Source organism: Pituophis catenifer, unplaced genomic scaffold, assembly GCF_029215685.1.
Source record: "Pituophis catenifer annectens isolate HBS135680 unplaced genomic scaffold, rPitCat1.0.hap2 SCAF_2, whole genome shotgun sequence".
Lineage (NCBI taxonomy): Eukaryota > Metazoa > Chordata > Lepidosauria > Squamata > Colubridae > Pituophis > Pituophis catenifer.
Genome location: NW_027256882.1, coordinates 28,050,865 through 28,074,268, shown reverse-complemented (window position 1 = coordinate 28,074,268; position 23,404 = coordinate 28,050,865). Strand labels below are relative to the sequence as shown.

At 42.7% G+C, this 23,404-nt stretch overlaps 3 protein-coding genes and 1 pseudogene across 3 annotated transcripts in view; 3 read left to right on the top strand and 1 right to left on the bottom strand.

Moving 5' to 3' along the window:
- LOC139310039 (zinc finger protein 252-like) overlaps window positions 1–23,404 on the bottom strand; it is a 371,392-nt gene that overhangs the window by 45,025 nt on the left and 302,963 nt on the right. The gene's annotated exons all lie outside the window — the stretch shown is intronic.
- On the top strand, window positions 3,200–4,860 carry LOC139311975 (zinc finger and SCAN domain-containing protein 2-like). Its single transcript, XM_070936497.1, has one exon. The coding sequence runs from the start codon at window positions 3,298–3,300 to the stop codon at window positions 4,330–4,332; it is 1,035 nt and encodes a 344-aa protein (XP_070792598.1). The 5' UTR covers window positions 3,200–3,297; the 3' UTR covers window positions 4,333–4,860.
- Window positions 18,586–18,942, top strand: LOC139313463 (zinc finger protein 883-like; annotated as a pseudogene).
- Window positions 19,050–23,404, top strand: part of LOC139311955 (zinc finger protein 850-like) — a 41,574-nt gene continuing 37,219 nt past the window's right edge. The window contains exon 1 of the mRNA XM_070936477.1: window positions 19,050–20,901. Coding sequence (XP_070792578.1) covers window positions 19,071–20,901 — 1,831 coding nt within the window. The 5' untranslated portion in view covers window positions 19,050–19,070. The remainder of the gene's footprint in view (window positions 20,902–23,404) is intronic.

The window sequence follows — 23,404 nt, the reverse complement described above, 5'->3', positions numbered from 1 at the left end:
GAGGAGAAAGGACGTTCCTCTTCCGGGTCACCCACGGGAGGAGGACGGAGGCGTCGGCGGAGCCTCTTGTGCTGCTCGGAGGGTGGAAGCGGCTCCTGGGAGGTGAGTGGAGGGAAGGTCGGAGGAGAAGCCTTTTGGGTTCCTGCAGGGCCTGGAAGCAGCGAAGGGACAAGAATGAAACATGAGGGCTGCTCCTGCTGCAGGTTCTTTCTCTCCCCCAAATGTTTTTATTATCCTTTTGCTGCAGGATTTAAAGTTGCTGCCTGTGATTTTCTGCTGGGAGATTTTAAGAACTCTTTATATATATCTCAGTGTCCCCACCTTTTAAAAAACAGATTAAAACTTTTCAGCGAATTCCCTCCTGAGTCCTTCTGCAGACCGAAATACAGATAATTGTTCACATGAATAAATTCTTAGGAGTGTATTTCTGTGTCAATAGGAACCCACGTTCAGTGCATTCAGACAGCATTCAGACCCCTTTCACTTCTGTCAACTTTGTTATTTTGCACTTGTTGAAATTCATTTTTTCTCATCTACATCAATAATGACAAAGTGAAAACAGAATTTTAGAAATGTCTGTAAATTTATTAAAACAAAACAACCTGAAATATCACATTGACATAAGTATTCAGATCCTTCCCTCAGTACTTTGTTGAAACACCTTTGGAGGTGATTACAGCCTCAAATCTTTTTGGATATGAGGCGATAAGCTTTGCATACCTGGATTGGGGTTTTTCTGCCATTCTTCCTTGCAAGTCCTCTCAAGCTCAGTCAGGTTGGATGGCAACCATTGATGGAGAGCCATTTTTAGGTGCCTAAAAATATTCAATAGGGTTCAAGTCAGAACTGTGGCTGGGCCCCTCTAGGACATTCAGAGTTGTCCCTAAGCCACTCCTATGTTGTCTTGGCTGTGTCCCTTGTCATGTTAAGAAGCGAACCTTCGGCTCAGTGTGAGGTCCTGAGCGCTGTGGAACAGGTTTTCATTGAGGATATCCCTGTACTTTGCTCCATTCAGCTTTGCTCCACTCAACTCTGCCCCATCTCCACACAGGATCTCTGAAGCTCAGTCAGAGTAACCATCGGGTTCTTGGTCCCCTCTCTTACTAAGGCCCTTCTACCCCAATTGCTCAGTTTGACCAGACGACCAGCTCTTGGAAGAGTCCTGGTTGTGCCAAACTTTCTTCTCCATTTGAGAATTATGGAGGCCACTGTGCCCTTAGGACCTTTGGTGCAGCAGAAATTTTATGGTAGCCTTCCCCAGATCTGTGCCTTGCAATATCCTGTCTCTGAACTCTGCAGGCAGTTCCTTTGGCCTCATGGCTATTGCTCTGCTACATTATGCATTGTCAGAGTATGTGCCTTTCCAAATCATGTCCTCAGGAGGCACCTGAGCTAAATTTCAAGTGCTGTTGCAAAGGGTCTGAATACTTATGCCAATGTGATATTTCAGTTTTTTTCCTTTTACTAAATTTACAGACATTTTTACTTTGTCATTATGGGGTACTCTATGTAGATTAAGGAGGGGAATAAATGAAGTTCAACAGCTGTAGAATCAAGCTTTTGTCAACAAAATTGACAAAAGTAAAGGGAGTCTGAATACTTTCTGAATGTACTGTATTTAGAAAGATAAGAACATTTCCGGTTAAGTGACAGGCCTGGATGTCTTGGCCAAAATGCCTGCAGAGCATTTAGGGGAAGAGAGACTGGTGTGCACAAGAGGCAGGTTGGTTGAGCTCCAAAGTGGCTTCTGTTGTTGGAATAAAATGCCCTGTGGAGAGTTTTTCTTTATATTCTGTTCACCCAGTCCTGCTTCCTCTAGTTATTCCATAGCCATCTTCCCTTTCCAATTTTCAGTTTTTCTCCAAATTCTGTCTGTTTAAGGCACAGAATTTCTCTGTATCTTTCCACCTTCGCTTTCATGGCATTCCCTTTCTGTAAAGCCAACAAGCATGGTATATAAGTTGGCATTGTCATATGACATCATGCTTAACCATTGGGCTCCTTACTGACACTGATGCCAGTTCCAATTGCAGTCAGTAAGTGAAGACTACTTGAATTAGGATGTCACCAGAGTGGTTGTGAAAGTGCAGGAAAAGGAGTTGCAGCAATTGCAATTCAGATTAAAATGGTTGCATTATCTCAGAATCAAGGTCCTCATTTGTGACCTTCCCGGCTAATTTTTGACAAGCAAAATCAGTGGAGATATCAGCAGGAAGTTGGAAGTCACAGTCATGTAAAATTGCGTTTAATAACCCACACCGATTTGCATAATAAATGCAGAGGAACAGAAGAAAGTTGGCATTGTGATATGACATCATGTTTAATGATTGGGCTACTTACTGACACAGTTGCCAGTCCCAATTGCAGTCAGTAAGTGGGCAAAATTAGAACATCAAATCTCGTAGAAGGTTTAGATATCATTTGATCAGGAAAAAACCCACACCTCTAAAGTTAGCTCAGACAGTTCGACTGTAACCATTTTGGGATAATTTTCAGGCTAAAAACACATGGATTTTCCACATACATAGTTATAGGTGTGTATATTTGCATTTCTCTCTGTGTGCTTATATTTACAACTGTACAATCTATCCCCAGCATTTCGAGATATATTTAATGATGAGCCTTTGCACTGCTAAGAATTTGTGAATCACTAAAGTGAAAAAGATAATTTCATGACTGAATGGATATTTGAACTTGGACACAAATGTGTCAAATAAATCATAACTAATGTAAGAGATTATTCTTTATTGTGGCATGTTTGCTTATTGTAATGTATACTTTTTTCTTTTTTCACATCTTTTCAGTCACAACTCCACCCTGGTAATACACCAGAAGACTCATATGGAAGAGACACCCTTTGCATGTACTGACTGGGAAATGTTTCAGTAGGAATTCCCACCTGGTGACACACAAGAGGACTCCTACTCTGGAGTAACCATATCAATGTCCAGAGTGTGGGAAAAGTTTCAGATGTAATTCCAAACTGGTATCACATCAGACGATTCACACGGGAGAGAAACTGTACGAGTGTCGAGTGTTGGAAATTTTTCAGTCATAATTCCACCCTGGTGACACACCAGAGAACTCACACAGGAGAGAAGCCGTATGAATGTCCTGAGTGTGGGAAAAGTTTCAGTCATATTTCCAGTCTGATAAGACACCAGAGGATTCACACGGGAGAAAAACCATATGAATGTTCAGAATGTGGGAAATGTTTCAGTAATAATTCCGACCAGGTGACACACCAAAGGACTCACACACAGAACAAACCACACGTGTGTCCAGAATTCCAGCCTAATGAGACACCAAAGGACTCATTCCCAGGACAAATTATATCAACATCCAGAGTGTAATAAAAGTTTCAGTCATAATTCCAGCCTTGTGAAACACCAGAGGTCTCACACAGGAGAGAAACCGTATGAATGTTCAGAATGTGGGAAATGTTTCAGTAATAATTCCGACCTGGTGAGACACCAGAGGACTCACACAGAGGACAAACTGTATGAATGTGCAGATTGTGGGAAATGTTTCAGTAAGAATTCCAACCTGGTGACACACCAGAGGACTCACACAGGAGAGAAACCGTATATGTGTCCAGAATGTGGGAAAAGTTTCAGTCATATTTCCAGTCTGATAAGACACCGTAGGACTCACACAGGAGAAAAACCATATGAATGTTCAGAATGTGGGAAATGTTTCAGTAATAATTCTGACCTGGTGAGACACCAGAGGACTCACACAGAGGACAAACTGTATGAGTGTGCAGAATGTGGGAAATGTTTCAGTAAGAATTCCAACCTGGTGACACACCAGAGGACTCACACAGGAGAGAAACCGTATATATGTACAGAATGTGGGGAAAGTTTCAATCATATTTCCAGTCTGATAAGACACCAGAGGATTCACACAGGAGAAAAACCGTATGAATGTTCAGAATGTGGGAAATGTTTCAGTAATAATTCCGACCTGGTGAGACACCAGAGGACTCACACAGAGAAGAAACTGTATGAGTGTGCAGATTGTGGGAAAAGTTTCAGTCACAATTCCAACCTTGTGAAACACCAGAGGACTCACACAGGAGAGAAATACTATAAATGTCCAGAATGTGGGAAATGTTTCAGTAAGAATTCCAACCTGGTGGCACACCAGAAGACTCACACAGGAGAGAAACCATATGTGTGTCCAGAATGTGGGAAAAGTTTCAGTCGTATTTCCAGTGTGATAAGACATGAGAGGACTCACACGGGAGAAAAACCGTATGGATGTCCTGAGTGTGGGAAAAGTTTCAGTCGTATTTCCAGTGTGATAAGACACCAGAGGATTCACACATGAGAAAAACCGTATGAATTCAGAATGTGGGAAATGTTTCTTGTAATAATTCCGATCTGGTGACACACCAGAGGACTCACACAGAGGACAAACTGTATGAGTGTCCAGATTGTGGCAAAAGTTTCAATCAGAATTCTGGCATCCCTGGGCCGCATGATTGTGTTGTGGAAGCAGCCATCATTTTCATTGTGCCTGGAATTCATGGTGACAGCAGGGATCAAACATGCCATCAGTAATATGTCCCTTCATGCCCACAAGAGATTTAAATCCAGCCCACCTTGAATTTTTTGACTCATATCTAATTCCAAATTGCTTTTTTCCAAGTTCAACCAACTTTTATATTTCTAATAATAATACACATATTAAGTTGCAGTCAGTCATTGTTCAGTTATTCCATGTTTTCTTTTATTGCTTTTATTTTATGATATAAAAGTGTATACACTGTTTCCCTTTTCTCTTATTTCTATCTCTTATTCTAACTTTTAATCATGTCACCCTATATTAAAAGACATTTTCTTTCTGTCCTACCTACCTTCTAGTCGTGTCACCTACCTAAAAAAACAAAAGAAAAGAGAGAAAAAGAAAAGCAAATCAGAACAACAACAAAAAAGAAAAATCATCTATCCATCGTCTCTTGACCACTTCAGTACTTTAATTGCTCTGCTTTTTTTTGCTTGCCTCCCATATTCCTTCCTTGGATCTTTATCTCAGTCTGCATCTACTTCTTGACAGTTCAATCTAGGTTTTTCTCCCACCTCTACTCTCTTCCATTGCCTAATTTCCAAAATTTTTACCCAGGCCCCTATCTCCCTTTCAAAAGTATCTTCCTGTATCTCCAATTCTCTTTTCAACTCTCTTAATATATTTTTCCCCTGATTTAATTCATCTGTTACTGTTTCTTTTGTTCTCTGGTTCTTCAGCGCAATCATTTCCTCCATTTCTTCTGTTGGCTCCTCCCTTTCCTGGGCATCTTGGTCTTCACTCATCATCCCTCGTATAGTATTTTCCATTTTTTCCGTAATCTCCTTAAATCCTTTCTCCATGATGTCCTTTGTGTTTTGAAAAAGTAATGCCATCTCCTTCAAAGTTCCACTCATTTCTTCCTTATAAAGCATCTTAGTTTGCTTTTTAAAATTCAACTTTTTTAAAAAAAAAAGTTTTTATTTTTTACACAAACATAGAATGTATTTTTTCTGAGTGTTGGCCATTTCACAAATTTAAACAATTTTTAGTCATTTCAATACAATTTATATATTCCCTTTTTGCCTTAGTATTTATTCTAACTCTTTTTTAGACCAATATTACCCTTCATCCTAACCACTGATCTTAACCAAATTCAATTTTTCCATTCATCTCTATTTTAAATCCCTTCAATTTCAAATCTCACCACATAATGTAATTCCTAATATTTCCTTATATTCCCTTGATATAATCACTATTTTCAATTATCAATTATTTCAACATAATAAGAATCCAGCATCTTAATATAAGTCAATTAATTATGTAGTATTGCAATCATGCATTTCTTATAAAAATAATAAACCAAATTGTTTTATACATTTCTTTAAATCTTATTTCAAATGATACAATCCATCATCTTAATAAAAATCAGTTAATTACAAAACTGATATATCTTTCTCTTTATATAATAATAATAAATCAAATTGCTTTTCCTGAATCTTGTCTCTAATTTTCAATTACTTTGTCAAACATACATATTTGTATCTCTTGAAACAACATCTTAATCATTTCTATTTTCACCACAACCTAGTTAATTCATACTTTGAACTAACTTTTTTCTTTTTTAATTAGATTCCAAATATGCAGTTAAAGATATTCCAGTTGTTAAGAGTTTTCCTTAAGTTTAAAAATATTCCAGCTGTTAGTTCCAACAGTGCAATTTAAAATCTCATTTATTTAAACATTCATATTGTAAAACTTATTTCAATTCATTCATATATCCATATAATTTTCCATTATTTTATATTACTTAATTAATATCACAATCTCATCTTTTTCTAACAATCTTACTTCAATTCATATTTCAATTCTAAGTGTATACAACATATAGCTCTTCATTTCTTTCTCCCTTTTTTTATTTTTCTTTCCCCCCCCTTTTTTTTTTGTGCTTTAAAATCCTGAACGCTCCTGTTTTGCCCGCTATTTCCTGTTATTTTCCATCTCTTTTCCCTTTTTCTTATTACTGCACTTTTAGTCCCAGTGTAATCATTTTGTATTTTAAAATCCTGGACAATTCTAATTTGCCCTGTATTTCTCATAGTTTTTCATCCCATTTCCCTCTTTCTTGTTTTCCCACTGTTAATCCCATTGTAATCTTTTAAATTTTTTATATTCTTTCTCTTCCACCCTTTCTTCTCTCTTTGTCTCTTTCCACCCTTTCTGTTTTTTTCCATTGTTAATCCCAATGTACTCTTTAACTTTCTCCTTTTTATTTTTACTACCCACATGATCATTTAATTTTTCGTAGTCAGTCTTGTCTTTATCTTCCTCTTTATTTTCTATTTCTATTTCTTGCTTCTTCGTTATTTTCTTGTCAACGTGAGTGTGTTCTAACACAATTTTTGAATCATCGGGTTCGGTTTTCCATGCAACATTGTAATTATTTCCTTCACTTCCGTTTTCAGTGATAGATGCATCATTTTCATCATTTCCATAAGTTCCTGTGCTATTTTATTCTTTCTTGGTTAGTATTATTCCAATTTAAAGTTGCGTTGCAGTTCTTTTTTTTTTATCGTCAAAATCAAGCCTTACAGACAAACAAACCCTCCTCAGAAGTTCTCACGGCTGTTATCACTATCTGGATTCAAGGTTTTTCCAAAACAAAAGTTCAGCGTTGTAATGATCTTATTTCTCCTGAAGATGTCTCTCTACAATCCACAATTCCAATCAGCAGCCTGAAAAAGTATCCATTTTGTTTGTAATCCACATTAAGAATCTTTGCTAATTTTTTCCCTTTTCTTCTTTTTATCTTTATATTCGCCAAATCAATTTAAATCTCAATCCAAATTACTAAATCCGTTTTTCTGCTCCTTTTTTTTTTGTACAAAACTTCTATTACAGGGCTTAATTTTCACTTTCTTTTTTAGTTTTCTCCAACATTCAGAAAGGGTCTGCTTACTTTCTTTCCAATCCTCTGCACATTTGTGGGATTCTATTTCTTCTGCTTTTTAAAGTTCTCTAAATATTGACAAAAAATCAATTTTCTTTTTGGGTTTTGTCCCTTTAAATTACCGCTTTAATCTTCTTCCTTCCTTTCCCCCATGCCCATTAGCCACTGTTATATAACAAAAATTCAACCTTTGTCCACCCGTCCAAGAACTATTTATTCAATCCTTAAGTTGTTCTTCAAGGAGTGCACTAATCACAGTTCTTTATATCCCATAGGTAATTAATAATAATAATAATAATAATAATAATAATAATAATAATAATATAATAATAATAATAATAATAATAATAATAATAATAATAATAATAATAATAATAATTTTATTTCTATACCGCCCTTCTCCCGAAGGACTCAGGGTGGTGTACAGCCTATTTAAAAACACAAGACAAAACAGCGATTAAAATTTAAAATAATTAAATAGATTTGGCTCAAATTTAAAACCCCAGAAATTTAAATACCCCAATTTAAAACTATTATGTTGATCGCCCGACCTGGTGGAACAACAGGGTCTTCAGTGCGCAGCGAAACACCCGGAGGTCGGAGATCTTACATATTTCTGGGGGCAATTCGTTCCACAGGGCTGGGGCTCCCACAGAGAAGGCCCTCTCCCTGGGTGTCGCCAGCCGACATAACTTGGCCGATGGCACCCGGAGGAGACCCTCTCTGTGGGAGCGAACTGGTCGGTGGGAGGCTATTGATGGCAGAAGATGGTCTCGAAGGTACCCGGGTCCTATGCCATGGAGCGCTTTAAAGGTGGTAACCAGCACCCTGAATCGCACCCGGAAGACCACTGGGAGCCAGTGCAGCTCGCGCAGGAGGGGTGTCACGTGGGCACAACGAGTTGCGCCCATAACCACCCGTGCGGCCGCATTCTGGACCAGTTGGAGCCTCCGAGTGCTCTTCAAGGGGAGCCCCATGTAGAGAGCATTACAATAGTCCAACCGGGAAGTAACAAGGGCATGAGTGACCGTGCGCAGGGCGTCCCGGTCCAGAAAGGGCTGCAACTGGCGAATCAGGCGAACCTGATAAAAGGCCCCCCTGGCCACAGCCGTCATATGCTCTTCTAAAGACAGCCGTGCGTCCAGGAGGACACCCAGATTGCGAGCCCTCTCCATGGGGGGCAAAGATACACCCCCAATAATCAGCGATGGCACCTGCTGACTATATCGGGGCGCCGGAAGCCACAGCCACTCGGTCTTGGAGGGGTTGAGTCTGAGCCTGCTCCTCCCCATCCAGACACGCACGGCCTCCAGGCAGCGAGACATCACATCAAGGGCATTGTTGGGGTGGTCTGGGGTGGAGATGTACAGCTGAGTATCATCAGCGTACAGATGACACTTCACCCCAAAACCTCGGATGATCTCACCCAGCGGCTTCACATAAATGTTGAACAGGAGGGGCGAGAGGACCGACCCTTGCGGCACTCCCCATGCGAGACGCCTCGAGGTCGACCTCTGTCCCCCTGCCAACACAAACTGCGAGCGGTCGGAGAGGAAGGAGGAGAACCACCGCAGAATGGTGCCCCCTATTCCTAACCCCCTCAATCGCTGCAGCATGATACCATGGTCGATGGTATCAAAAGCCGCTGAGAGATCTAATAGGACTAGGACAGAGGAGCAACCCCTGTCCCAAGCCCTCCAGAGATCATCCACCAACGCGACCAATGCCATTTCTGTGCTCTACCCCTGCCTGAAGCCCGACTGGTACGGGTCTAGATAGACAGCTTCAGGTGCCGGGGAAGTTGTCGTGCCACCACGCTCTCAACAACCTTCACCACAAAACGAAGGTTGGAGACTGGACGATAGTTGGCTAATTCAGCTGGGTCCAGGGAAGGCTTTTTGAGGAGGGGCCTCACTACCGCCTCTTTCAAGGCGGCAGGAAAGGCACCCTCACTCAGAGAAGCACCTATAATCCCCTGGAGCCAGCCTCGTGTAACCTCCCGGGAGGCCAGCACCAACCAGGAGGGACATGGGTCCAATAAACACGTGGCGGCACTAATCTTACCCAGAACCCTGTCCACATCCTTGGGAGTCACAGGATCAAACTCCTCCCAGATAACATTCTCAAGACCTGCCCTCGTCTCCTCCCGTGGACTCATCCAATCGGAGTCCAAGCCATCCCGAATCCGAGCGACTTTATTGTGCAGGAATTGCACAAAATCCTCAGCACGACCCTGCAAGGGATCTTCCCGCACTCCCCCCCCCGAAGAAGGGAGTGGGTCACCCTAAACAGGGCGGCTGGGTGGTTCTCTGCAGATGCGATAAGAGCGGGAAAATGGTTAGATTTCGCCGCTTTTAGCGCCACTAGGTAGGTCTTGATATAAGACCTCACCTGTGTCCAGTCAGAATCGGATTGACTAGTCCCCCAAATGCTCTCTAGGCGTCTTTTCCGATGCTTCATCTGTCTCAGCTCCTCAGAGAACCAAGGAGCCAATTGAGATCGGCATCGGGTCAGAGGCCGCAAAAGCACGATGTGGTCCAAAGCTCCAGCGGCCGCCCTTTCCCAGGCGGCCACCAGCTCTTCAGTCGAGTCGTGTATTAGAGTCTCAGGAAACGGCCCAAGCTCCGTCAGGAACCTTTCGGGATCCATCAGGCGCCTGGGACGGAACCATCTGGTCGGTTCCATCTCCCTGCGGCGGGGGCAGGCGGTAGGAAAGTCTAATTGAAGGAGTGAATGATCTGTCCATGACAACGGTTTGATATCTAGGTCCCCTCTACCAAGATCATTCAACCACTGACCAGAGACAAAAATCAAGTCCAGAGTGTGTCCCCCTATGTGAGTGGGGCCTTGAACTAACTGGGTCAGGTCCATGGCTGTCATGGAAGCCATGAACTCCCGAGCCACCTCTGACGCCTCACCCGCGGATGGAAGGTTGAAATCCCCCATGACAATAAGTCTAGTGGTATCAACCGCCACCCCGGCAATGACATCGAGTAGCTCGGGCAGGGTCGCTGCCACGTGGCAGGGAGCCAGGTACATAGTCAGCAAACCCATCTGCACCCCACGGCCCCACTTCACACAAAGGGACTCACATCCGGCTATCTGAGGAACAGTGGTCTCCCTCGGACAAAGACCTTCCCTAATAATCACAGCCACTCCCCCACCCCTCCCCTGGGCCCTTGGCTGATGAAATGCACGGAAACCTGGCGGGCACATCTCGATGAGGGGGACCCCCCCCCCTCTTGGCCCAACCAGGTCTCCGTAATACCTGCCAGGCCCGCACCCCCCTCCAAAATAAGATCACAAATGAGGGAGGCTTTATTAACCACCGACCTGGCATTACACAACATCAGCCGCGGATCCTGGGCCTGAGGCTCTACACAGCCCAGGACACAAGTCACGCATTGAGGGCCAGAGAGCGCAATCGCTCGGAGACAGCGCGTGCGCACCCCCGACACTTGATATGACCCCCTGTGCCCGTCATATCTGCCCCTCCCACTCATTATTTCAATTACATAGCCCTTCCTGTCGTCCCCCTGCTCCCCGGTTAAATTTCCTTTCGCAACCCCTCTGCTGCAGCTAATCGACCCATCATCCCGCGCAGTCGCTAACTGGACCCCCCCAGGTCTGCTTTTACAACCCCCTCCTGCCCTCCCAGGTCCCCTTAAAATTTTCCTTAAAAATTTGGCTAAAAAACCCCTCAACCCCCTCTTCGCTACATGCCATCTCTCGGGGTTCCAAAGTCCGTCATCAAGATAGGCCCTCGATTACGTGGAGGGCCAGGCCTGCGAGAGGGGGGAGTCTCGCAGCACAAGAAGGTCGGCTTTTTGGAGCATCAACTGAACCAAAGATGGGAAAAGAAAGGCCAGTCCGGGAGTCTATCATAGTCCAAGAGATAACTGAGCATAAAAGGTCACAAAATATCCATTTATTAAACAATCAGTATAATTTAAATAGTCCTAGAGGTTATCAATGGCTCTTTACATCCCCTTTACAGGTTCAGTCTTCTAGGATAACATTCAGGGGTCCCTTTAAGTAGTCATAGGGTAGTTAGGAATAATCCGGTAATTATTTTCCCAGTTCTTTATGTTAAGTATTCCCAGAGTTGTGAATTTTCCTTTCATCAGCAGGTGGCGATCTCAACTTAAATTTCAGTATTGCCTCTAGGCAATCGTCATTTTACTTGTAAATCAATTATAAAAGCAGAATACCTTTTGTAAGTAAATGTGCTGTTCTCTAACAGCCTGACAGTCACTTCTTTTGCAATGCATGGTTTATTTTGGTATCTTTCCAGAGACAGACAGAATGTGGCCAAATTTCCTTAGTTATTATCTGGGGGTGGGGGTGAGGAGTGGGGGAGGGAGAGGGAGGGAGGGAGAGGAAGGAAGGACAGAATGAAGGAAGAGGAAGGAATTTTTGGATTTCACCACTGGTTTCTATGGATGAATGGTCGGGGAGGGAAATGCGCGACACTCCAGGATGGAGAATGGGGGGTGGTGGAGGGAAACTCAAAGCGTTGGAGGCTTCAGAAGGGGCAAAATGTGCTTTAAAATGTACAGCTCCTGGTTCTAATAGTGAGTGATATCAAGTTGGCCACACCCACCCGGTCACATGACTACCAAGCCACGTCCACAGAACTGGTAGCAAACATTTCACCCCTGTTCAAGTGGCCCTTTGAGTGTTTAAGGTTGCAGAACCGTGTCCCATACGATTTCAAAAAATGGCTGTCCAGTCCAGTCTCTTCTTAAAAGCCTCCATTGATGGAGCACCGTGAGCTACTGAAGGGAAGCTATTCCACTGATTAATTGCTCCCACTATCAGGAAACTTTACCTTAGCTTTAGGTTGCTTTCCTCCTCAATTAGTTTCCATCCATTGTTTCTTGTCTCACCTTCTGCTGCTTTGGAAATTAGGTTGAACCCCTTTTTCTTTGTGGTAGCCCCTCAAATATTGGAACACTGCTATCATCTCACTACCATATCATTTTATTTTAATCTGAATTTTAGATCTTTTGTCCACACATTCTCCCATTGTTTAAGCATTATTTTATATGGAAAACATGCCTTTAAAGCAGGGGTGTCAAACTCAAGGCCCAGGGTTGGATTAGGCCCACGGGGTGCTTAGATCTGGCCCACAGGGCTGCCCTCGAAACAGCGGACTGGCCCTCGGGGCCTCTGCCAATTAAAACAGACCTTGCGAGGGTCGCCCGTGGGTCCTCCCTAAGGCTGTTTTTGTTGGCAGAGAGTTGTAGGAGGCCACTGTAGCTGAAAACAGAGCTCAGGAGCCCATTTTCTCTGGCAGAGCGCTTGGGCCACCACAGGCGCCCCTGACACGAGTGACATTGTGCTTGCCCACCTAGGCCACGTCCACTCCGCCCCCACCGAGATCAAACACAACCCTGGTGCGGCCATCAATGAAATCGAGTTTGACACTCCTGCCTTATACCGTTCCAGACAATTGGCTGTCCAATCTCCTCTTAAAAACCTCCACTGATGGAGCACCCACAACTTCTAGAGCAGGGATGTCAGACCTGCCGGCCAGATGTAACCACCCCGTGGCAATTGTTTAAGGTTTCCCCTACAAACAAGACCTTTATCAACTTTTATGATGCAGCACCTGCCTAATCTTGTGAATAGAGGAAAGCATCACTCTTCAAGCTTCCCTCAGTTGCAAATATAGTTTTGGAGAGTTATCCTGCACCCCAAGAGAAAGAACTGGATGGAATAGTCTTCACGGATCCTCAAGGGAGGTGCACTTTGTCTCTGCCTGATAGCACATTGTGTTCTCTCCATGGATGATTTCCTTGATTCAGTTCCTGCAAAAGAATCTCCTGGCTGAGTTGAAGTGACAATGGGGGCATCCCTACCAGACCCCAAAGGACAGAAGGGCTTGACTCAAGAGCCTTCCATTCAATAGCTTCACTGTTACAGCTTCAATCATTTGCCAAGGCAGCTTTCCAAGACTTATCCTGCACGCCCCCAGATGTAAAATTTGGCTGGAACAATCTTCACCAGCCCGCAAGGGAGGTGCACTTTCAGGTTGGATATTATAGTTATTCCCCTCCTTGGACTAAGGTGACCAGACATCCCGCTTTTGGCGGGACAGTCCCGATTTTGAACAATTTGTCCCACGTCCTGCGGTGTTTTAAAAAAGTTCTGATTTTTGGACTGCGGACCTACCCTGTCCTGTAGGGACAGGGGAAGATTCAAAACAGAAGTGGGGTGAGAGGATACTGAATGTAGAGCCCCTTTCTTTCCTTACTTTCCTCCCTCCGCGGGAAACCTGAAGCCACCCTCTCCCTGGCCCAAAGTGAGCAAAGAAAATGAAAAGTTTCACCCTTAGCAACCCTGCGCAAGGATATTCTCTTCCACATCCATGGTGATGTGACTTGCAAAGGACAAGGAAGGGGAGGAGAGGGAAGGGCGGGCCGGAACTACTTCCTCAATGTCGGTGTCTATTTAACTTGCAATGTGCCGTGGCGTGCGCTTCGCTCTTGTTGCAAATGTTTGTAAGTACATACATGATGTACATACTAGAATTTATTTAAGAATTTATTCCTTGAAGAGGTTATTCCTAAATGTTTAAAGTTTATTCAAGTTCCTTGAAGAGGTAAATTCCTAAATTTACTCATGCTACTATAACTTCCAAAAATATTTCTCTAATATATTAGTATTAAGATTATTTTAAATGGTAAAATAAGACTATGCAAGCAGAAGCAAATTCAGTCATAAGAAAGGGCCCTTGGTGCTGTGTGAGCTTGGCTGTTTTCTTGCAGATGATACATTACCCAATGAAATATGGGTCATATGATGTTACCTAGTTGAGGTAATGAACAGTCTACAAAAAAAAACCCCAAATTCATAGAGCACCAAGGACCCCTCATTTCAAACCTGAGCTACAAATATTCTTTATCAGTCATAATGATCAGTGTTCTTCTCATGTACTTCTTTAGTTACCACTGCCTATTTCTGTTACAGTTACCTGTCTAAAGGAAAATTACCTACATAATAATAATAATAATTTTATTTCTATACCGCCCTTCTCCCGAAGGACTCAGGGCGGTGTACAGCCAATTTAAAAACACAGGACACAACAATAATTAAAAATTAAAATAATTAAATAGATTTGGCCGATTTAAAACCCCAAAAATTTAAAATACCCCAATTTAAAATTATTATGTTGATAGCCCTGCCTGGCGGAACAACAGGGTCTTCAGTGCGCAGCGAAACACCCGGAGGTCGGAGATCTTACGTATTTCTGGGGGCAGTTCATTCCACAGGGCTGGGGCTCCCACAGAGAATAATTTGGCTGATGGCACCCTGAGGAGACCCTCTCTCTACATGTATGGTTTTGAAACAATCTTATGCTTTTTAATAAAAGGTAAAAGTAAAATGTTGGAAAAAATAAAAAATATTTTGCAAAAAAAATAAATTTAAAAAAAGAAACAACCCCCCCCCCCCCCCCGGTCAATGGTGTCCCTCTTTACCAATGTTAAAATCTGGTCACCTTATATTATAGTCATTCCCCTCCTTGGACGCTTTCCTTTGGTCAGGGCTGGATTTAGATGAAAAGAGGCCCTAGGCTATTCCACTTATGAGGCCCTTTCACCTATAGTGAAAGTGTAATTTTAATTTTGCTAACAAGTTGAATGTAGGCCCCTCTTGATCTTGAGACCCTAGGCTGAAGCCTAGTTAGCCTATAGGAAAATCCGGCCCTGCCTTTGGTTTAGTTGGAGCAAGAGGGAAAATGAGTCTGCCCTCTTGGGAGACCTGAAAGAAAAGGTATAGCATAGATTGTCATGGACGAAAGCTATTCCTGTGCTTGGTGGGAGTCCAATAAGACTTGATGGCACCGAAGGAAGGACGGAATCCATAAAAGCCTCTTGCAAACTTTCAACGTTATGTTGCTAGATGGCGCTCTACAAAGAAGCAACACTCGCGCCTTAGAAAGCAGAGAATAAGAGAAAAGCAGCGGCATCGCTAGTATTGATATGACACCGGAGGGAGAGAAGCCGAGCTCGAACGAATGGGAACGATAGAGTATTAGACTGCTAGAGAGGAGGAAGAGGAGGAGAGAGGAAGTTCCTCTTCCGGGTCACCCACGGGAGGAGGACGGAGGCGTCGGCGGAGCCTCTTCTGCTGCTCGGAGGGTGGAACCGGCTCCTGGGAGGTGAGTGGAGGGAAGGTCGGAGGAGAAGCCTTTTGGGTTCCTGCAGGGCCTGGAAGCAGCGAAGGGACAGGAATGAAACATGAGGGCTCCTCCTGCTGCAGATTCTTTCTCTCCCCCAAATGTTTTTATTATCCTTTTGCTGCAGGATTTAAAGTTGCTGCCTGTGATTTTCTACTGGGAGATTTTAAGAAATCTATATATATATAGATTTCATATATATATATATATATATATATATGAAATATAAAGCCTTGTCCCCACCTTTTAAAAAACAGATTAAAACATTTGAGCAAATGCCCTTCTGAGTCCTTTTGCAGACTGAAATATCTCATTGACATAAGTATTCAGATCCTTCCCTCAGTACTTTGTTCAAACATCTTTGGCAGCGATTACAGCCTCAAATCTTTTTGGGTATGAGGCGATAATGCACACCTGGATTGTGGTTTTCCTGCCATTCTTCCTTGCAAGTCCTCTCAAGCTCAGCCAGGTTGGATGGCAACCATTGATGGAGAGCCATTTTTAGGTGCCTAAAAATATTCAATAGGGTTCAAGTCAGAACTGTGGCTGGGCCCCTCTAGGACATTCAGAGTTGTCCCTAAGCCACTCCTATGTTGTCTTGGCTGTGTCCCTTGTCATGTTGAGAAGTGAACCTTCGGCTCAGTGTGAGGTCCTGAGCGCTGTTGAACAGGTTTTCATTGAGGATATCCCTGTACTTTGCTCCATTCAGCTTTGCTCCACTCAACTCTGCCCCATCTCCACACAGGATCTCTGAAGCTCATTCAGAGTAACCATCGAGTTCTTGGTCCCCTCTCTTACTAAGGCCCTTCTACCCCAATTGCTCAGTTTGACCGGACGACCAGCTCTTGGAAGAGTCCTGGTTGTGCCAAACTTTCTTCTCCATTTGAGAATTATGGAGGCCACTGTGCCCTTAGGAACCTTTGGTGCAGCAGAAATTTTATGGTAGCCTTCCCCAGATCTGTGCCTTGCAATAATCCTGTCTCTGAACTCTGCAGGCAGGCAGTTCCTTTGGCCTCATGGCTATTGTTCTGCTACAGTATGCATTGTCAGTTGAGAGGCCTTCTATGGAGAGTGTGTGCCTTTCCAAATCATGTCCAATCAGTTTAATTTACCACAGGTAGACTCCAATCAAGGTATAGAAACATGTCAGCACAATCAAGGGAAATGGGAGGCACCTGAGCTAAATTTCAAGTGCTGTTGCAAAGGGTCTGAATACTTATGCCAATGTGATATTTCAGTTTTTTTCCTTTTACTAAATTTACAGACATTTTTACTTTGTCATTATGGGGTACTCTATGTAGATTAAGGAGGGGAAAAATGATGTTCAACAGGTGTAGTATCAAGCTTTTGTCAACAAAATTGACAAAAGTAAAGGGAGTCTGAATACTTTCTGAATGCACTGTATTTAAAAAGATAAGAACATTTCAGGTTAAGTGACAGGCCTGGGATGTCTTGGCCAAAATGCCTGCAGAGCATTTTGAGGAAGAGAGACTGGTGTGCACAAGAGGCAGGTTGGTTGAGCTCCAAAGTGGCTTCTGTTGTTGGAATAAAATGCCCTCTGGAGAGTTTATCTGTATATTCTGTTAACCCAGTCCGGCTTCCTCTAGTTATGCCATTACCATCTTCCCTTTCCAATTTTCAGTGTTTCTCCAAATTCTGTCTGTTTAAGGCACAGAATTTCTCTGTGTCTTTCCACCTTCACTTTCATGGCATTCCCTTTCTGTAAAGCCAACAAGCATGATATGTAAATTGGCATTGTCATATCCGGCTGGTGGGCCCGCGGGGGCAGGGCCACTTCTCTGTGGCCACCCCAGTTCTCTGGAACCAGTTACCTCCTGAGGTCCGGACCATCCCCACCCTATTGGCCTTCCAAAAAGTGGTGAAGACCTGGCTTTTCTGGCAGGCCTGGGGCGGTTGATCTCGCTTTGCGATCTGGCGAGATCCAGCCATGAATGGTGTGAATGCGTTTTAAGGTTTTTAATTGTTTTTTTAATTTGTAAATGTTTTTAGAATGGCTTTTTTTAAATGTATTGTGAGTGGCTTTGAGTCTTCGGAGATGGGTGGCACATAAATTTAAAAAATAAAATAAATAAAATAAATAAATATGTCATCATGCCTAAAGATTGGGCTCCTTACTGACACTGATGCCAGTCCCAATTGCAGTCAGTAAAGTGAACACTACTTGAATTAGGATATCACCAGAGTGGTTGTGAAAGTGCAGGAAAAGGAGTTGCAGCAATTGCAATTCAGATTTACAGTGGTTGCAGTATCTCAAGGTCCTCATTTGTGACCTTCCCGGCTAATTTTTGACAAGCAAAATCAGTGGAGATGTCAGCAGGAAGTTGGAAGTCACAGTCATGTAAAATTGCCTTTAATAACCCACACCGATTTGCATAATAAATGCAGAGAAGCAGAAGAAAGTTGGCCTTGTGATATGACATCATGTTTAATGATTGGGCTCCTTACTGACACAGATGCCAGTCCGAATTGCAGTCAGTAAGTGGGCAAAATTAGTACATCAAATCTTGTAGAGGATTTAGGTATCATTTCATCAGGAAAAAACCCACAGTTAGTTCAGAAGTTTCAACTATAACCATTTTGGGATAATTTTCAGGCTAAAAACACATAGATTTCCACATACATAGTTTTAGGTGTGTGTGTTTGTATTTCTCTCTGTGTGCATATATTTACAACTGTACAATCTATCCCCAGCATTTCCAGATATATTTAATGATGAGCCTTTGCACTGCTAAGAATTTGTGAATCACTAAAGTGAAAAAGATAATTTCATGACTGAATGGATATTTGAACTTGGACACAAATGTGTCAAATAAATCATAACTAATGTAAGAGATTATTCTTTATTGTGGCATGTTTGCTTATTGTAATGTATACTTTTTTCTTTTTTCACATCTTTTCAGTCACAACTCCACCCTGATAATACACCAGAAGACTCATCTGGGAGAGACACCCTTTGCATGTACTGACTGGGAAATGTTTCAGTAGGAATTCCCACCTGGTGACACACAAGAGGACTCATACCCTGGAGAAACCATATGAATGTCCAGAGCGTGGGAAAAGTTTCAGATGTAATGCCAAACTGGTATCACATCAGACGATTCACACGGGAGAGAAACCCTATGAATATCGAGAGAGTGAGAAATTTTTCAGTCATAATTCCACCCGGGTGACACACCAGAGAACTCACACAGGAGAGAAACCATATGTGTGTCCTTAGTGTGGGAAAAGTTTCAGTCATATTTCGAGTGTGATAAGACACCAGAGGATTCACACATGAGAAAAACCGTATGATTGCTCAGAATGGGGAAAATATTTCCGTAATAATTCTGACCTGATGACACACCAGAGGACAAACCGTATGAGCGTCCAGATTGTGGGAAAAGTTTCAGTCAGAATTGCGGCCTAATGACACACCAGAGGATTCATTTCCAGAACAAACTGTATGAATGTCGAGAGTGTAAGAAAAGTTTCAGTCATAATTCCAGCCTAGTGAAACACCAGAGGACTCACACAGGAGAGAAACCGTATGAATGTCCAGAATGTGGGAAAACTTTCAGCCAGAATTCCACCCTCGTGATACACCAGAGGATTCATACAGGAGAGAAACCGTATCAGTGTCCAGATTGTGGGAAAAGTTTCAGTCACCCTTCCAATCTTGTGCAACACCAGAGGACTCACACAGGAGAGAAACTGTATGAATGTCCAGAATGTGGGAAAAGTTTCAGTCATAATTCCAGCCTTGTGAAACACCAGAGGACTCACACAGGAGAGAAACCGTATGAATGTTCAGAATGTGGGAAATGTTTCAGTCAGACTTCCAACCTGGTGACACACCAGAAGACTCACACAGGAGAGAAACTGTATGAATGTCCAGAATGTGGGAAAAGTTTCAGTCAGACTTCCAACCTTGTGAAACACCAGAGGACTCACACAGGAGAGAAACCGTATGAATGTTCAGAATGTGGGAAATGTTTCAGTAACACTTCCAACCTGGTGACACACCAGAGGACTCACACAGGAGAGAAACCGTATCAGTGTCCAGATTGTGGGAAAAGATTCAGGCACACCTCCAGCCTTGTGCAACACCAGAGGACGCACACAGGAGAGAAACCGTATGAATGTTCAGAATGTGGGAAATGTTCCAGTAACATTTCCAACTTGGTGACACACCAGAGGACTCATACAGGAGAGAAACCATATGAGTGTCCAGATTGTGGGAAAAGTTTCAGTAACACTTCCAACCTGGTGACACACCAGAGGACTCACACAGAGGACAAACTGTATGAGTGTGCAGAATGCGGGAAATGTTTCAGTCAGAATTCCAAACTTGTGCAACATCAGAGGACTCACACAGGACAGAAACTGTATGAATGTCCAGAATGCGGGAAATGTTTCAGTAAGAATTCCAACCTGGTGGCACACCAGAGGACTCACACAGGAGAGAAACCGTATCAGTGTCCAGATTGTGGGAAAAGTTTCAGGCTCACCTCCAGCCTTGTGCAACATCAGAGGTCTCACACAGGAGAGAAACCGTATGAATGTTCTGAATGTGGGAAATGTTTCAGTAACACTTCCAACCTGGTGACACACCAGAGGACTCACACAGGAGAGAAACCGTATGAGTGTCCAGATTGTGGGAAAAGTTTCAGGCACACTTCCAGCCTTGTGCAACATCAGAGGACTCACACAGGAGAGAAACTGTATGAATGTCCAGAATGTGGGAAAAGTTTCAGTAACACTTCCAACCTGGTGACACACCAGAGAACTCACACGGGAGAGAAACTGTATGAATGTCCAGAATGTGGGAAAAGTTTCAGTAAGAATACCAACCTGGTGACACACCAGAGAACTCACACAGGGGAGAAACCGTATGAATGTCCAGAATGTGGGAAAAGTTTCTGTCATAATTCCAGCCTTGTGCAACACCAGAGGACTCACACAGGAGAGAAACTGTATGAATGTCCAGAATGTGGGAAATGTTTCAGTAAGAATACCAACCTGGTGACACACCAGAGAACTCACACAGGAGAGAAACCGTATGAATGTCCAGAATGTGGGAAATGTTTCAGTAAGAATACCAACCTGATGACACACCAAAGGACTCACACAGGAGAGAGACCGTATGTGTGTCCAGAGTGTGGGAAAAGTTTCAGTCATATTTCCAGTGTGATAAGACATCAGAGGACTCACACAGGAGAAAAACCGTATGAATGTCCTGAGTGTGGCAAAAGTTTCAGTCAGAATTCCAGCCTAATGAAACACCGAAGGACTCATTTCCAGGACAAATTGTATGAATGTCGAGAAAAGTTTCAGTCATAATTCTAACCTGATGAGACACCAAAGGACTCACAGCCTTGATATAGGCTAATTACTTGTTTCTGGTGATCAGCAGAACTTTCATGATATTTCCTTTTGCAGAAGTGTGGAATTCTTCAAGAAGGCTTTTGGGGGGTATTTTTTTATATTGATTATTGAATTCCCACGATTGGAGTTTCCATTTTCTACCTTGGTGTCCTCCAGAGTTTGAATGCCAGAATTTCCCAACTATATACAAGTAGTCCTCGAGATATAATGGTAATGGGGCCTATCTATTACAGTTTTATGGTCAATGAATGTGTGAGTTATTAAGCGGTGGAGATCACTGAACCTTATTTTGGGAAAAGAGGACAGGACATGGATCCCTGGGCCACATGATTGTGTTGTGGAAGCAGCCATCATTTTCATTGTGCTGGAATTCATGGTGACAGCAGGGATCAAACATGCCGTCAGTAATGTGTCCCTTCATGCCCACAAGAGGTTTAAATCCAGCCCACCTTGAATTTTTTGACTCATATCTAATTCCAAATTGCTTTTTTCCAAGTTTCAACCAACTTTTATATTTCTAATAATAATACACATATTAAGTTGCAGTCTGTCATTGTTCAGTTATTCCATGTTTTCTCTTATTGCTTTTATTTTATGATATAAAAGTGTATACACTGTTTCCCTTTTCTCTTATTTCTATCTCTTATTCTAACTTTTAATCATGTCACCCTATATTAAAAGACATTTTCTTTCTGTCCTACCTAGCTTCTAGTCGTGTCACCTACCTAAAAAAACAAAAGAAAAGGGAGAGAAAAAGAAAAGCAAATCAGAACAACAACAAAAAAGAAAAATCATCTATCCATCGTCTCTTGCCCGCTTCAGTACTTTAATTGCTATGCTTTTTTTTTTTTGGTTGCCTCCTATATTCCTCTCTTGGATCTTTATCTCAGTACAATGTATTTTTTCTGAGTGTTGGCCGTTTCACAAATTTAAACAATTTTTAGTCATTTCCACACAATTTATATATTCCTTTTTTGCCTTAGTATTTATTCTAACTCTTTTTTTTAGACCAATATTACCGTTCATCCTAATCACTAATCCTAACCAAATTCAATTTTTCCGTTCATCTCTATTTTAATCCCCTTCAATTTCAAATCTCACCACATAATGTAATTCCTAATATTTCCTTATATTCCCTTGATATAATCACTATTTTCAATTATCAATTATTTCAATATAATAGAATCCAGCATCTTAATAAAAGTCAATTAATTATGAAGTATTACAATCATACATTTCTTATAAAAATAATAAACCAAATTGTTTTATACATTTCTTTATATCTTATTCCAAATTTATTTATTTATTATTATTTATTAATTAAACTTGTATGCCGCCCTCTCTCCAAAAAGGACTCAGGGCAGTTCACAGCAATAAAACACATAAAATTCAATATTAAAATGTTAAAAACCATTAAAACTCCCCTTAAAACCCCTTCAGTCCAATCCGGCCTGGCGAAATAACCATGTTTTGAGGTCACAGCGGAAAGAGTGAAGGTCAGGGGCCATCCGTAGCCCCAGGGGGAGTTGATTCCATAAGGTAGGTGCACCCACAGAGAAAGCCCGTTCCCTAGGAGTCGCCAACTGAGACTGCCTGGCTGATGGCACCCCAAGGAGGCCCTCCCTGTGGGAACGCACCGGTCGATGGGGAGCTGTCATTGGTCGCAGATGGTTCATCAGGTATCCTGGGCCTAGGCCATGTAGGGCTTTATAGGTAATAACCAGCACCTTGAATCTCACCCGGAGGGCAACCGGTAGCCAATGCAGGTCGCGCAGGAGGGGTGTAACATGAGAGTGTCGGGACACTCCCATCACTACCTGCGCGGCCGCATTCTGCACCAGCTGAAGCCTCTGAGTGGTCTTCACTGGCAGCCCCATGTAGAGAGCATTGCAATAGTCAATCCAGGAGGTAAGGAGCGCATGAGTGACTGCACAGGTTATCTCGCTCCAGGTAGCGCAATTGGTGCAACAGACGAATCTGCAAATGCTCCCCTGGTCATGGTTGCAACATGATCTTCCAGAGTCAACCGTGAATCCAGGAGGATGCCTAAATTGCGCGCCCTTTAAACAGGACAACACCTCACCCCCTATGGCCAACGATGGAATATTCCCTTGGAACCGAGATGACGGTACCCACAGCCACTCCGTCTTGGCGGGGTTGAGCTGAAGCCTGTTCCTCCCCATCCAGAGCCACACCGCTTCCAGGCACCGGGACATCAAATGATACAATCCATCATCTTAATAAAAATCAGTTAATTATATAACCATCTTTCTCTTTATATAATAATAAATGAAATTGCTTTTCTTGAATCTTGTCTCTAAGTTTCAATTACTTTGTCAAGCATATATATTTGTACCTCTTCAAACAATATCTTA